This window comes from Hyperolius riggenbachi, chromosome 2 (assembly GCF_040937935.1).
Source record: "Hyperolius riggenbachi isolate aHypRig1 chromosome 2, aHypRig1.pri, whole genome shotgun sequence".
In the NCBI taxonomy this organism is placed as follows: domain Eukaryota; kingdom Metazoa; phylum Chordata; class Amphibia; order Anura; family Hyperoliidae; genus Hyperolius; species Hyperolius riggenbachi.
This window is the reverse complement of record NC_090647.1, coordinates 279,325,917-279,340,579: the sequence shown is the minus strand read 5'-3', so window position 1 is coordinate 279,340,579 and position 14,663 is coordinate 279,325,917. Positions and strand designations below refer to the sequence as shown.

The 14,663-nt window shown below is 45.2% G+C and overlaps 1 protein-coding gene across 2 annotated transcripts in view; it reads left to right on the top strand.

Annotated features, from left to right (window-relative positions):
• Positions 1–14,663, top strand: part of LOC137546374 (uncharacterized) — a 485,946-nt gene that overhangs the window by 140,746 nt on the left and 330,537 nt on the right. For both annotated transcript variants that reach the window (XM_068268752.1, XM_068268753.1), the window contains exons 9-10: positions 760–928; positions 4,947–5,125. In XM_068268752.1, the coding sequence (XP_068124853.1) occupies positions 760–928; positions 4,947–5,125 (348 nt within the window). The remainder of the gene's footprint in view (positions 1–759; positions 929–4,946; positions 5,126–14,663) is intronic.

Genomic DNA, 14,663 nt, shown 5'->3' with positions numbered 1-14,663 from the left:
AGGTTCGGGCCATCTCTACTGTGGACTAATGAACAGCAAGGCTTTTGGAGATACTTTTATATCCCTTTTCCAGCTTTATGCAAGTCAACAATTCTTAATCGTATGTCTTCTGAGAGCTCTGGTGCGTGGCATCATTTACATCAGGCAATGCTTCTTGGGAAACGCAAACACAAAACTGGTGTGTGTTTTTATAGGGCAGGGCAGCTGTAACAAACCCTTTAGTCTCATCTCATTGATTAGACTCCAGATGGCTGACACCTCACTCCAATTAGCTCTTGGAGATGTCATTAGTCTAGGGTTTCACATACTTTTTACACCTGCACTGTGAATGTTTACATAGTGTATTCCATAAAAACATGGAAACATTTAATTATTTGTGTGATATTAGTTTAATTAGACTGTGGTTGTCTATTGTTGTGACTTAGATGAAGATCAGATCACATTTTATGACCAATTTGTGCAGAAATCCATATAATCCCAAAGGGTTCACATACTTTTTATTGCTACTGTAGTAGGAGGGCTTTGTATTACTGCGCTAAATATGTCTAACAGAGCCCTCTTTAGGAGGTCAAGAGACGCTGGGTTCCTAGGTCTAACACATTATTTAAATATGTACTAGCACTTTTACTGGGGTCCTGATGTGGAATTTTTAGAGACAGTCATGTACCTTATTCAATTCACCTTTTCTCTGTATAGATACTGTATATATGCATGGTATATATTTGGTAAGTTATTAATTGTATTAATCTTGTTGAACAGAAATATGGAAGTACTCCATCCATGTATCAATTTGCAACAAATGAACATATGATTGATGAGACCTGCAAGTCGTTAAATATACTTTATGTGTACAATGGGACTTATGAACCATATCTCGTCCACTGGATTTTCCCTCTCCAGATTGCATTCAGGCAGACACCTACTTCTGGTAAAATGATTTTAATATATATACACACACACACACACACACACACACACACACACACACACACACACACACACACACACACGCACACGCACTAACCCACACGCACTCACCCACACGCACACACACAAATCAATGAAAACATGAAAAATGTACCAAGGTAGATACTTAAAGAGACATTGAAGCGAAAAAAAAATGATGCTATTATGATTTGTATGTGTAGTACAGCTAAGAAATAAAACATTAAGATCAGATACATCAGTCTAATTGTTTCCAGTACAGGAAGAGTTAAGAAATGATGCTATTATGATTTGTATGTGTAGTACAGCTAAGAAATAAAACATTAAGATCAGATACATCAGTCTAATTGTTTCCAGTACAGGAAGAGTTAAGAAACTCTAGTTGTTATCTCTATGCAAAAAAGCAATCAAGCTCTGCGGACTTTCAAAGCGGTGGAGAGGGCTGTTATCTGACTTTTATTATCTGAAGTGTTATTGGACTATTTACTTTTTCTCTGCCAGAGGAGAGGTCATTAGTTCACAGACTGCTCTGAAAGAATCATTTTGAATGCTGAGTGTTGTATAATCTGCACATATTACAGAATGATGCAATGTTAGAAAAAAACACTATATACCTGAAAATAAAAATATGAGAATATTTTCTTTGCTGCTAATCTTCTAGTAATTATTCATAGTACACAACCAATTCATTATATCATATATTTTTTTTAGCTTCAGTGTTTCTTTAAGATACTTATGCAAGCTGCTGTACATTATAGGCCCATGTGCAATTCACTTTTTTTCACGAGTTTTCTCCAAGTCGATATTTTCACACCTTGTCAATAAAACACCTTTTAGACCACCAACTAACAAGAAAATACACAGAATAAATTTAAAAGTACTTTTTCTAATACTTTTGGTCCCTTTTCATTGCGAAATGCTGAAAAGTTATTTTAAAGAGCAGATGAAAAATTAATACTTAGGAGAAAAAGTGAATTGCATATGGGCCTATGTGTGTTTAAAACTGTTTGACCTTTAATAAGAAGTAGTACTCTGAAGAATACACTTACAAGGTCAGAGCCCTCCCCCTAGTGTTTCTTATTTCATCTCATTCTGAAATGAGCAAAAGCCCGTATTGCAGGATTTTATCATACCACTGTTGGACTTTGATGTGTTTGTACTGTGTGTAAACTATGTACGGTATGAATTTACAGCCCTTACCATTGTCTGTACTGTACTCTGCACAGCGCCGCCAACTATGATGGTGATTTATACATTAAAAAAATTAAAAAATAACAACTGATATAGAGGACCAACACTATCTTTATTTATTACCCCTTAAAAAAATCGGACTATACTGTATATTTTTTATAATAGTTATATTTAGCCACTTCACTACTGAGGAGGGTTTTCTCCTTCTGTACCAGAGCAATTTTCACCTTTCAGTGCCCCTTCCATTCATTTGCCTATGACTTTATCACTACTTATCACAATGAAACAATCTATATCTTGTTTTTTTGCGCTACCAATTAGGCTTTCTTGGTACATTTTGCTAAGAATTATTTTATTCTAAATGCTATTTAACAGGAAAAAAAAGAAAAAAATGGGAAAAAATAATTATTTCTCAGTTTTCGGCCATTATATTTAAAAAAATAATACATGCTATTGTGTGTAGTGTATTTTATTTGCCAATTTGTCTTTGTTATTAAAATGTTTAAAATACTGTATTTATCTAGTACAATGTATGATGCCAATATTTTATTTGGAAATAAAGGTGCGTTTTTTTTTTCAATTTTGCATCCATAACTAATTACAAGCTCATAATTTCAGAAATAACATTAATATACCCTCTTGACATGCATATTAAAAAAGTTCAGTCCAAAAGGTTAATACTTATGTATTTTTTTTTTAATTTGTCGTTTTTTTAATATGCATATCATTTATTTCGGTAACTATGGTAGAGGGTGGGGGGGGGGGGGGGGGGGTAAGGGGTTAATTTTAATTGTAATGGAACGTCTTTTTATTAAAAAAAATAAAAAATGAATGTAGGTGTAATTTTACTATTTGGCCACAAGATTTCCTTGCACATTATTTCCTATTAGCATACTATAAGTACGCTAAACAGGAAGTCATTTGTGGATGTTTTACTCCGATAGTTACAATGACGCACGCATCTTATTGATTCCAATGATCATTGACATGGGGACTTAGATTAATGAATGGGAGCTGCATAAAGTGAAAAGTGAATTAGATAGGACCCAAATATAGCTTAAGAGTAGAGATAGCCCGAATCGTTCACCGGTGGACAGTTCCCGGCGAACAACGGGTGTTCGCGTTCGCAATGGCAGGCGACCACATGGCGTGTTTGACCTGCCCCCTATACATCATCATGGAGACAAAAGTGAACCCCTCACCACAGAGTCAGCAGGCACATGGCAGCCAATCAGCTATCCCTCCTTCCTGGATCACAGCCCCCCTATAAAAATACCAATTCACCATCTACTTAACCTCAAGAGTCCCTCTAAGGGCTGTGCTTTGTTAGTGATATTGCTGTTCAGTGTGTCCACACAGTGCACTTTAGCTGTTGCAGACAGGTGCAGTCAATGCCTAGTGCTACAGTTGTTCATCCAAAAGGCTGTTTTCCTTTTTCTTGCTATTGTTATATTGCAGTTCTGTGTGTCCAGTGCACACATTAGCTGTTGGAAGGCAGGTCTGCTGGTCCCAGTAGTGCACCGACCATAACCCAATCACCCTTCAAAAGGCTGATTTTCTTTTTCTTGATATTGTTATATTGCAGTTCTGTGTGTCCAGTGCACACATTAGCTGTTGGAGACAGGTTTGCTGGTCCTAGTAGTGCCGCAACCATAACCCAATAATCCTTTACCACTACTACTGGCATCAAGTATCCACTACTGCCTTGCACAACGTCTCACTGGTAGGGCCTATATTTTGAGTTGATTGTTGCACATAGCATAAACCTATCTGTCACCTGATCTGTGTGAAGTGACATTCAGTTTGAAAAAAACAACAAAAAAAACTCCTGAGTGTCCAGAACCACTACTGGCATCTAGTATCCACTACTGCCCCCTGTATAAGGCCTCAGTGCAGAATCAGTGTTTTTTTTGATCACTTAACTGTCATTGAACTACCTCAGCCCATAGGGGCTCTAAAACCGCGATCGCCTGTACTCCCGTGAACATGCACACAAGCACTACACAACACTACACACCACACCACTACACACCACTACACAAAGACTGAGAGAACGGACATTTATGTCCTGGAGGTGTCAACTACTAAAACCAATGCTTTGCTCACCTGACAATATCTCTAAAGCTCTTTGCAGTTGTTTGTGGTGCATTAAACGTGGCATTTCGTCTGTCAGTGTGAACCGGGCGTAACCCTTACACAACCTTATCACCGTGTACGCACGCTGGACGTTTTAAAGCACTTAAATCCACAAATTTAGGAATGTACTCTGATTTCTGCCCTTTAGAAAGTAAAACACGACTGCGTAAACTACGTAATTTTTGGTGGGACTTTTGCCATGGATCCCCCTCCGGCATGTCACTGTCCAAGTGTTAGGCCCCTTAGACAACTTTTCCATCACTTTTATGGCCAGAAACAGTCCCTATAGGTTTTAAAATTCACCTGCCCATTGAAGTCTATGGCGGTTCGCCCGCTTCGTCTGTTCGTGAACTTTGCAGGAAATTCGTGTTCGCGTACCGAAATTTTTTACCGAAAATCATGTTCGTTACATCACTTTTTAGGAGGAAACAATGCTGTGTATTGAACCAAAACTATAGAGAAAACTATAGAGAAACTTTTCTTAAGAGGTGTGTGAAGGTGTGTGTGTGTGTGTGTGTGTGTGTGTGTGTGTGTGTGTGTGTGTGTGTGTGTGTGTGTGTGTGTGTGTGTGTGTGTGTGTGTGTGTGTGTGTGTGTGTGTGTGTGTGTGTGTGTGTGTGTGTGTGTGTCAGACTTTATTTCTGTATTGTAAAATAAATTGTTTTGCTCTTCCAGTTCAGCATCCATATGAATTATTCATGTATCTTCATCTCCTGATTAAAAACATCTTCCCTTCATGGTTGGAAATTTTTGCAATGGCTGAACGAGTTATGGACACCCTGCAAACTGAGGATATGGAACTGTATTCTCACCTTCAACGCAGTTTTCAAAGAGATATAACTTTCGACCCAAAAGTAAGAAATCTTCATGTTAAGCTGAAAAGTGTTTTTACTGTATGGATGCTATCATAACATTTAAAATGTTAGCTTTTCATCTATAGTTTATTAAGATTATTAGCATTGGCAGGCTAAGCCATACACATCACAAGCTTTTAGGTGCAAAAATATTGCATTTTAAAACCTGCCCATCAATAGTACACTGGATAGTAAAAGAGTGGTCAAGACAAAAAAACATCTGGACTTGGACTATAAGCTTGTACTGGCAATTCTTTCTCTTTCTCGTATCTTGATTACATACTGTATATCTTCTGTACTGCTATACAATAAAGAATACAAAATACATGCAGTTACAAGACAAAGCAGTTACAAGACAATTTGAACAGGTCAGCGAAGTAGGATATGTGGTGTAAAATATTTAACTATTTTACACAGTTGTAATTATACATAAGGGGTACACTTGAAGGAATACTGTAGAGGGTCGGGGAAAAATGAGTTGAACTTACCCGGGGCTTCTAATGGTCCCCCGCAGACATCCTGTGCCCGCGCAGCCACTCACCCATGCTCCGGCCCCGCCTCCAGTTCACCTCTGCAATTTCAGACTGAAAACCACTGCGCCTGCGTTGCCGTGTCCTCGCTCCCGCTGATGTCAGATCATACTGGGCCTGCGCAGTATGCTCCTGGTGACATCAGTGGGAGTGAGGACACGGCAACGCAGGCGCAGTGGTTTTCAGACTTTAAAGTCTGAAATTCCAGAAGTGAACCAGAGGCGGGGCCAGAGAGCATCGGTGAGTGGTTGCACGGGCACAGGATGTCTGCGTGGGACTATAAGAAGCCCCGGGTAAGTTCAACTTATTTTCCCCAATCCCCCTACAGTATCCCTTTAAGGGCAAAGAGAGCCCTAACCATCTGAGTATACAGTCTAAGGGGTTAAGGGATAGAACAACAGGTAAGAGTAGCTATGTACATGATGGCAGTGTGGTGGTCAATGGCTAGTTAAGTGTCTTAGGTAAGATTATCTGCTTTCCTGAAGATGTGCGTTTTAGTTCATGCCTAAAGAGTAAGTAAGTATGGGTGAGTGACAACAGATTGTGGAAGGGAGTTTCAGAGAAGGGGTAAAACTTTCAGAGAAGTCTTTATGTGAGAATGAGAAGAGATGACTAGAAAGGAGGAGAGGAGAATATTGGTGACAGAGCAATGAATTTGTGCAGGATGTTAGTAGTGTAGTTAAGAAGCGAGGAGCTGGGGCGCCTCTAGCCATTTTGTCACTCCACGCGAGAAAACCTGTGGCGCGCGCACCCACCTGCACCGAGTGCACCCGCAGCTGAAGCAGAGACTGAAGTACAGCAATCATGAGGGCAGCCAGAGACACAGAAACTAAAGGGAAGTCAGCTTATCATGTAACTCGTGCTGTACAGTGCCTCTGCTCCTGTCACTGCAGCTGCCATCATTATCCTATCCTGGACAGTATGACAACTGGCTCTTCTGCACTACTGATCAATCAGCATATACTATAAGTGACAACATATATGCTGATAATCAGATTGATTTAACGCTGGGCAGCCAGGGTTTGTACTGTCCAGGATGCAGATAATGATGATTGCAGTAAGAGGAGCAGAGGTCCCAACATCCACATCAAACTCACAGTCTCCCTGGTAATAGCGGCAGACATAAGGTCAAATTTTATCTCTCCTCCTCCTGGTATGTGCAGCTGTGTTACACTCTGTCCCTCATGGCTGCTGTGCGTGTGTGAAGGTTTCCTGCTACCTCACACTCACAACTCCATTCCCTCCATTCACTGCAGTGTGGCTGGCAGCTCAAGTCTTTGGGGGACGCAGGGGGCATGTCACAGGTCAGGCACTGTAAATAGCAAGCATGTCGCCCTAACTCGTGGCTTGGCTGGCAAGGGGGCGGAATTAAAGATGGGCCCAGCTCAGTGAACACTGGCTGCTGCTGATGCGAAGAGGGGGCGGCCTTAGAGTAGAAGGCGTGGAGCAGAGCTCTATTTCTCCCTCTATTGGCTGGGGGCGGAGTGGGGAGTGTATGGAGGTGGTGGCAATCTCCCTCATCCCTCGTGACTTCTGCTCTGCGCTAATGGCCAGCATCAAAGTAAATAAAAAAAAAACACTCTGCAGTAGAGGCGAGCAGCGCCCATCCCTCCTCCTGCTCTCCAGGCAGACCTTTGTACTTGCCTGGTGGGTGAGATGGCAGTGGCGAGGAGTAAGCCTGTAGAGTGCTTTGTAGGTGAGAGTTAAGCGCTTGAATTATATCCTTTGTGTAAAAGGCAGTTAATGGAGGGACTGCTAGAGTGGGTTAGCATTAGAGAAGCAAGTGTAAAGGTGGATGAGTAAAGCCGTAGAGCTCATGATGGACTGGAGCAGAGCCAGACAGATACCAGGCAGGCCACAGAGGAGGGTATTGCAGTATATTTAAAAGGATGGCGTGGAAAGTGGGCTGCATCACACTGCAAAACTCCCCCTAACTGGAAAAGTATTGGAGCAACTGATGAATCTCAAAGTCTATAACAACAGGAAATATACAGAGAAATTGTACTGATGAGGTTTTTGAGACAGAGGCGGAGGAATTCACAGATATATTATTAGATATCATGATCTTTATACCTATGCCAGGTGAGGCCACAAAAACACTAGAGATGGCCGGCGAACTTCGGTGGTTCGCGTTCGCGGAGAACCGCAAACTTTTCCGGAAGTTCGGTTCACCCCCATAGTGCATCATGAGGGTCAATTTTGACCCTCTACATTACAGTCAGCAGGCACATTGTAGCCAATCAAGCTACACTCCCTCCTGGAGCCCCACCCCCCTTATAAAAGGCAGGCAGCGTCAGGCTTTTGACTCACTTGTGTGCCTGTAGTAATTAGAGAAGGGAGAGCTGCTGTGCAGAGAGAGCTATAGGGAAAGCATAGTTAGGCTCTTCTAGGCTTCTTAGCTTGCTCCTTGCTGATTCTTATTGCTAAAAAAGCACCCCTCAACAGCTCTTTTGAGAGCTAATCTTGTTCTTGTGATCTATTTTTTTTTTGTGTGTGGCTCACTTGCATTATGTACAGCCCTGTCAGTCAGTCACAGCAGGCCTTTGGCCCCTTGGTGGTATAATTATTACTACTGTGCCAGGTGCACATTGTAATACCCATCACTGCATATACCTACTACTTGTTGTTCACTTCAGTGCACCCACCTACCTACTTAAGCGCACGCAGTGTCACTGTGCCTGTCCGGTACCTGTCTGTGTGTGACAGGTGGACATTGTAATACCCATTTCTGCATATACCTACCTGTTGTTCACAGTGCATCCACCTACCTAAGTGAGTGCACGCAATGTCACTGTGCATGTCCGGTACCTGTCTGTGCGTAACAGGTGCACATTGTAATACCCATCACTGCATATACTGTACCTACCTGTTGTTCACAGTGCACCCAGCTACCTACGTGAGCACACGCAGTGTCACTGTGCCTGTCCGGTACCTGTCTGTGTGACAGGTGCACATTGTAATACCCATCACTGCATATACCTACCTGTTGTTCACAGTGCACCCACCTACCTATGTGAGCGCACACAGTGTCACTGTGCCTGTCCGGTACCTGTCTGCATGTGACAGGTGCACATTGTAATACCCATCACTGCATATGCCTACCTGTTGTTCACAGTGCACCCACCTACCTACGTGAGTGCACGCAGTGTGATATTCCACTCCGTGCATACCTGTTAACTGCACCTGTGTGACTGCACATTGTATTAGTCAAGTGTGTGCACACTTTTTACTTCATCCCCCCCAATATGGACAAAAGGCAGAGGCAGGCCACCTGGCAGGTCTGTTCGAGGTTGCGCTGTCGTGATTTTGTGTGGCCCTCGACCAAAGTACAGTGTTCAGAAGAAGGCACGTGCCATCAACCCCAATATTATCAGGACGTAGTTGTCTATTTAACACAGAACACCTCATCTTTCTCAGCTTCTGCACGGAAGTGTGACATATCTTCCTCCTCCTGCTCAGACAAAACAGGTAGAGGCAGAGGTAGAGTCAGACCCAGAGGAAGGCCACCCAGCAGGTCTGTGCGAGGTTGTGCTGATGTGATTTCGTGCGGCCCTGGACCAAAGTACAGTGCTCAGAAGAAGGCATGTCCCATCAACTCCCAAGATTGTCAAGACGTGGTTGACTATTTAACAAACAACACCTCATCCTTCGCAGCCACCAGCGCTACTACAAGCATCACATCTGCTGCATTTGACAGTTCGCAGGAGTTATTTGGTGGGGGGAAATCACGGATGCACGGCCATTATTGTTACAACCTAACCTGTTGCGCTCAGCAAGTTATACCACCTCATATGTTTGAGTTAGGCAACACTATGGACGTAACGTGTGAGGAGGAGGATGATGAAGTACCTGCTGTTGGCGCAATTTTGGAGGTGTCTGAGGCAAGCGAAGCTGGGCAGGATGATTATGATGATGGCGATGATACGGATGCCACATATGTTCCCAATAGAGGAGATGAACAGGGGGACAGTTCAGAGGGGGAGTCAGAGAGGAGTAGGAGGAGACGAGTAGCTGAAAGAAGTAGGGGGAGCTCGTTGTCAGAAACAGCTGGTGGCAGTGTCCGGCGCCATGTATCACCACCTATGGACAGCCAGCCAACATGCCCTTCAACGTCAGCTGCTGATGCCACCATAGTGCCATCACCACAGGGGGGCTCAGCGGTTTGGAAATTTTTTAATGTGTCTGCCGTAGATCAGAGCAATGCCATCTGTTCTCTCTGCCTCCAAAAATTGAGCCGTGGAAAGGCCAACACCCACATAGGGACAACTGCCTTATGAAGGCACATGCTGAAAAGGCACAAACTGCAATGGGAAGACCACCTGAGGAAAAGTAGCACACAAAAGAAAAGCCACCCTCCTTCTCCTCTTCCTCCTTCAGGTGCAGCATCTTCAGCCGCTTTCTCCCTTGCACCTTCACAGCCACCCTCCTCCACTCCGCCTCTGACCTTGAGCAGTTCCTGCTCCTCTGCCCACAGCAGCCAGGTGTCTGTGAAGGAAATCATTGAGCGGAAGAAGCCAATTTCTGCCAGTCACCCCCTTGCCCGGCGTCTGACAGTTGGCTTGGCGGAACTGTTAGCTCGCAAGCTGTTACCATACCAGCTGGTGGACTCTGAGGCCTTCCGTAAGTTTGTGGCCATTGGGACACCACGGAAGATACCAGGCCGCAATTATTTCTCTAAAAAGGCGATACCCAAACTGTACCGTGAAGTTGAGAGGCAAGTGGTGTCATCTCTGGCACACAGCGTTGGGTCAAGGGTCCACCTGACCATGGATGCCTGGTCTGCCAAGCACGGTCAGGGCAGGTACATTACTTACACAGCCCATTGGGTCAACCTGGTGGCAAGCAGGGAGTACATGGCTGTGCAGCGGACTAACTTGTGACACCTCCACAGCTTGCATGCAGGCCTCCTGCCACCTCCTCTCCTCCTGCTACATCCTCTTCGCTGTCATCATCCTCCTTCTCCTTGGCTGAGTGGCAGTTCAACTCTACTGGTGCTGCGATCTCCTTTCCAGCCACACAGCCCCAGCTCCCCAGGGCCTATGCTGCATGCCAGGTACGACAGTGTCACGCCATCTTAGACATGTCTTGCCTCAAAGCAGAGAGTCACACTGGAGCAGCTCTCCTGGCTGCTCTAAACAAACAGGTGGCTCAGTGGCTGACCCCGCACCAGCTGGAGATCTGCAACGTGGTGTGTGACAACGGCAGCAATCTCATTTCCGCTTTGAATTTGGGAAAGCTGACACATGTACCCTGCATGGCACATGTGCTGAATCTAGTCATTCAAAGATTTGTGTCAAAGTACCCAGGCTTAGAGGATGTCCTGAAGCAGACCAGGAAGTTGTGTGGGCATTTCAGGCGGTCTTACACGGCCATGGCACGCTTTGCCAATATTCAGCGGAGAAACAAGTTGCCGGTGAGACGCCTGATTTGCGATAGCCCGACTCGCTGGAATTCGACCCTCCTCATGTTCTCTTGCCTGCTAGAACAGGAGAAAGCTGTCACCTAGTACCTCTACAACTACAGTAGAAGGACACAGTCTGGGGAGATGGGGATGTTCTGGCCCAACAACTGGACACTCATGCAAAATGCATGCAGGCTCATGCGGCCGTTTGAGGAGGTGACCAACCTGGTGAGTCACAGTGAAGGCACCATCAGCGACTTGATCCCGTACGCTTACTTCCTGGAGCGTGCCCTGCGTAGAATGGGGGATCAAGCTGTGGAGGAGCGTGAACAGGAACAGTTACGGGAGGAAGCATTGTGGGATCAATTCTCATCAGAACCAGATGTTTCCTCAACACCTGCGGCAGCACAGAGGGGGGAGGTGGAGGAAGAGTCATGTGGGGAAGAGGAGTCAGACTCGGATGATGAGGAAGGTGTTTCTTTGGAGGAGGAGGAGAAGGCAGCGGCAGAAATACAACTGCAGCAGGCGTCGCAGGGGGCTTCTGCTGCTCAACGTTCCCATGGTATTGTTCGTGGCTAGGGGGATGGAGGAGGACTTACCTGACGTCACTGAGGAAGAGCAAGAGGAGATGGATAGTACGTCTGGATCCAACTTTGTGCAGATGGCATCTTTCATGCTGCCCAGCCTGTTGAGAGACCCCTGTATAAAAAAACTTAAGGGGAATGACCTGTACTGGGTGGCCACGCTACTAGACCCTCGGTATAGGCACAAAGTGGCGGAGATGTTTCCAAATCACCAGAAGGCAGAAAGGATGCAGCACTTGCAGAACAAGCTGGCAACTATTTACATGCGTTTAAGGGTGATGTCACAGCACAACGCAATAAAGGTACTACTGCCAGTAATCCTTCTCCCATGTCCACGCAGGCAAGGACAGGACGCTCCAGCAATCTCATGGTGATGTCTGACATGCGGACATTCTTTAGTCCAACATATCCACAAGAGGTAAGCGCTCACAGCTGAAATGGATGAAGACCAAGACACACACCCGTTCGCCTCCTCCTATTGAATTTGGTATATATGTCAAGAGGTGGCGCTCAGGCGTATGCAATACCCAGCCCAATTAATTAAAATAGGGCCCTCATTTAACAGAACCAAAAAGCACATGTAAATAGGCAGCTCAAACTGATGTAAAAATTATAGCATAAAAGTCATAAGACCCATAAAAATCCTCTAAAAGTCCTAGTATCAATCCGGTTGCTAGTCCATGTACATGTGTCCTAATTCCTCAGATTGTTGCTACTAAGTTGTTATTTTTCCAAGAGGTCATAGATTACTCAAAACGCTGGATTTCCTAGCTGGACAGTGTGTCAGACCTCCACCAACACCCTTTGTGATCCACTCACCGCTGTCCTAGACCAACCAATGGTCTATATATGCCTTGGGACTGTTCCCGGGTCGTCCCCCACCTCTCCAGCACTGTGGTTCCACAGATCACACAAGACCTCTTCATATATGCTCAAAACTTCTTGTTTCACAACCTCATTAAGAGAAAACCCCACATAGCGTAATACTGCTAAAATATATTTATTGATAAAAAGCAATTGCACTCACATGTGTCCTCATAAAATCATCTCATAGAGTGATTTCTTAAACGGGCTCTCCCCCGTTCAGGTGGCCAGGCTGGCAGGCTTGTCTAGGCGTGTTCCCCCGCTCCTCCGCTGCGCACACAGAGATCAGAGACGCCACACGTGTCCTCCTGTCGCCGCTCTCCCTAGGCGTATACAATTCCGCTTCCGCATCAGACTCTGCCCGATCGATTTCGTCACTCAGTGACTCCTCAGGGGCATGGAGTCCGATGCGTATAGCGTGGCCTTAAGTGTGGATGTAGACACTGTGAGCAGCGATGGACCCTTGGACTACTGGGTGCGCAGGCTTGACCTGTGGCCAGAGCTGTCCCAATTTGCCATCCAACTTCTGTCTTGCCCTGCCTCAAGCTCCCTGTCAGAAAGGACCTTCAATGCAGCTGGAGGCATTGTCACTGAGAAGAGAAGTCGCCTAAGTCACAAAAGTGTTCAGTACCTCACCTTTATCAAAATGAATGAGGCATGGATCCCGGAAGGCTACTGCCCGCCCAAAGACTAAGTCAGTCCCCACACACAGCATCTCTGGCTGCACGCCATGTGACTGCCTGCCACACCAAAGATAATAAGGTCTCTGCTTCATTGTGGACAGACCAAATTTGATCAGCTGGACATTCACATTCACATTCTGTCATTCAGCTACCTCAGCCCGGCGACCATATGGGCTGGAAAGCCACCATCACCTGCACTCTTGTCATGGTGCGTACCAGTCCAGCACGACACAAACAGCTGTTTGCAATCACTGCATACCTTTCACTGCATATTTGACTGCACATTGTATTATACCTGGCAGTCAGTGCATACCTTTCACTTGCCCTCCATAACAGATTCTCGTTAAAGGTTTTAAAGTTGATTCATCTCATATACAGCAGGGCCTCAAAAGTCCTCCTGTATTGTTATTTTTGGTCACTTCCTCGGGACGTGTATGCCATGCCTGCTGCCTTCCGTGGATGTGTGGTGGTAGCCGTTCCTGCTCCTTTGCCCACAGCAATGTGTGGTGGTGGTAGCCGTTTCTCAGGCTCCTACTCCGGACTGGAATCGAACCAGGATTCCCCGACCATTACCCGTGGTCACCATGCTACTGAGAAAGTACCATCGAAAGTTTCACACAGTTGAATGAATGACAGACTTGCCCACCATAACAGATTCTCGTTAAAGGCAAGTGGTGTCATCTCTGGTACACAGCGTTGGGTCAAGGGTCCATCTGACCACAGATGCAGGGACTGCAAAGCACGGTCAGGGCAGGTACATTACTTATACAGCAAATGGGTCCTTACTTGGATGTGTGGTGGTGGTAGCCGGTTCTCAGGCTCCCACTCCGGGCTGGAAACGAACCCTGATTCCCCGGCCATTACCCGTGGTCACTCACAATGGCAGACTTGCCCTCCATAACAGATTCTCGTTACAGGTACTGAACAGCCAGCAGAAAATGTAATTTAAAAAAAATAGATGTTAGCTTTAACAATGATAAAGAAAGAACCAGCGAAAGTTGATAAGACAGTCAGACATTACCTGATATCACTGAGGAAGAGCAATCTCGCCATGGTGCGCACCAGTCCAGCATGGCTGTCACAACACAAACAGCTGTTTGCGGTGCGTTACACAGTGAGTTTGGTGTGTCAGTGTAAAGCAGTACTCTAATTACACTCCCTGATTGAAGTATACACATGCAAGATGTTTTAAAGCACTTTAGGCCTGCAATTTAGCATTCAATGTGATTTCTGCCCTTAAAATGCTGCTTTGCGTCAAATCCAGATTTTTCCCCGGGACTTTTGGCGTCTATCCCACTCCTCCATGCAAAAACTCAGATGTTAGACCCCTTGAAACATCTTTATCATCACTTTTGTGGCCAGCATAAGTGTTTCTAGTTTTCAAAGTTCGCCTTCTCATTGAAGTCTATTGCGGTTCGCGAAAGTTTGCGCGAACCAAACTTTTGCGGAAGTTCACGTTCGCGGTTCGTGACCCGA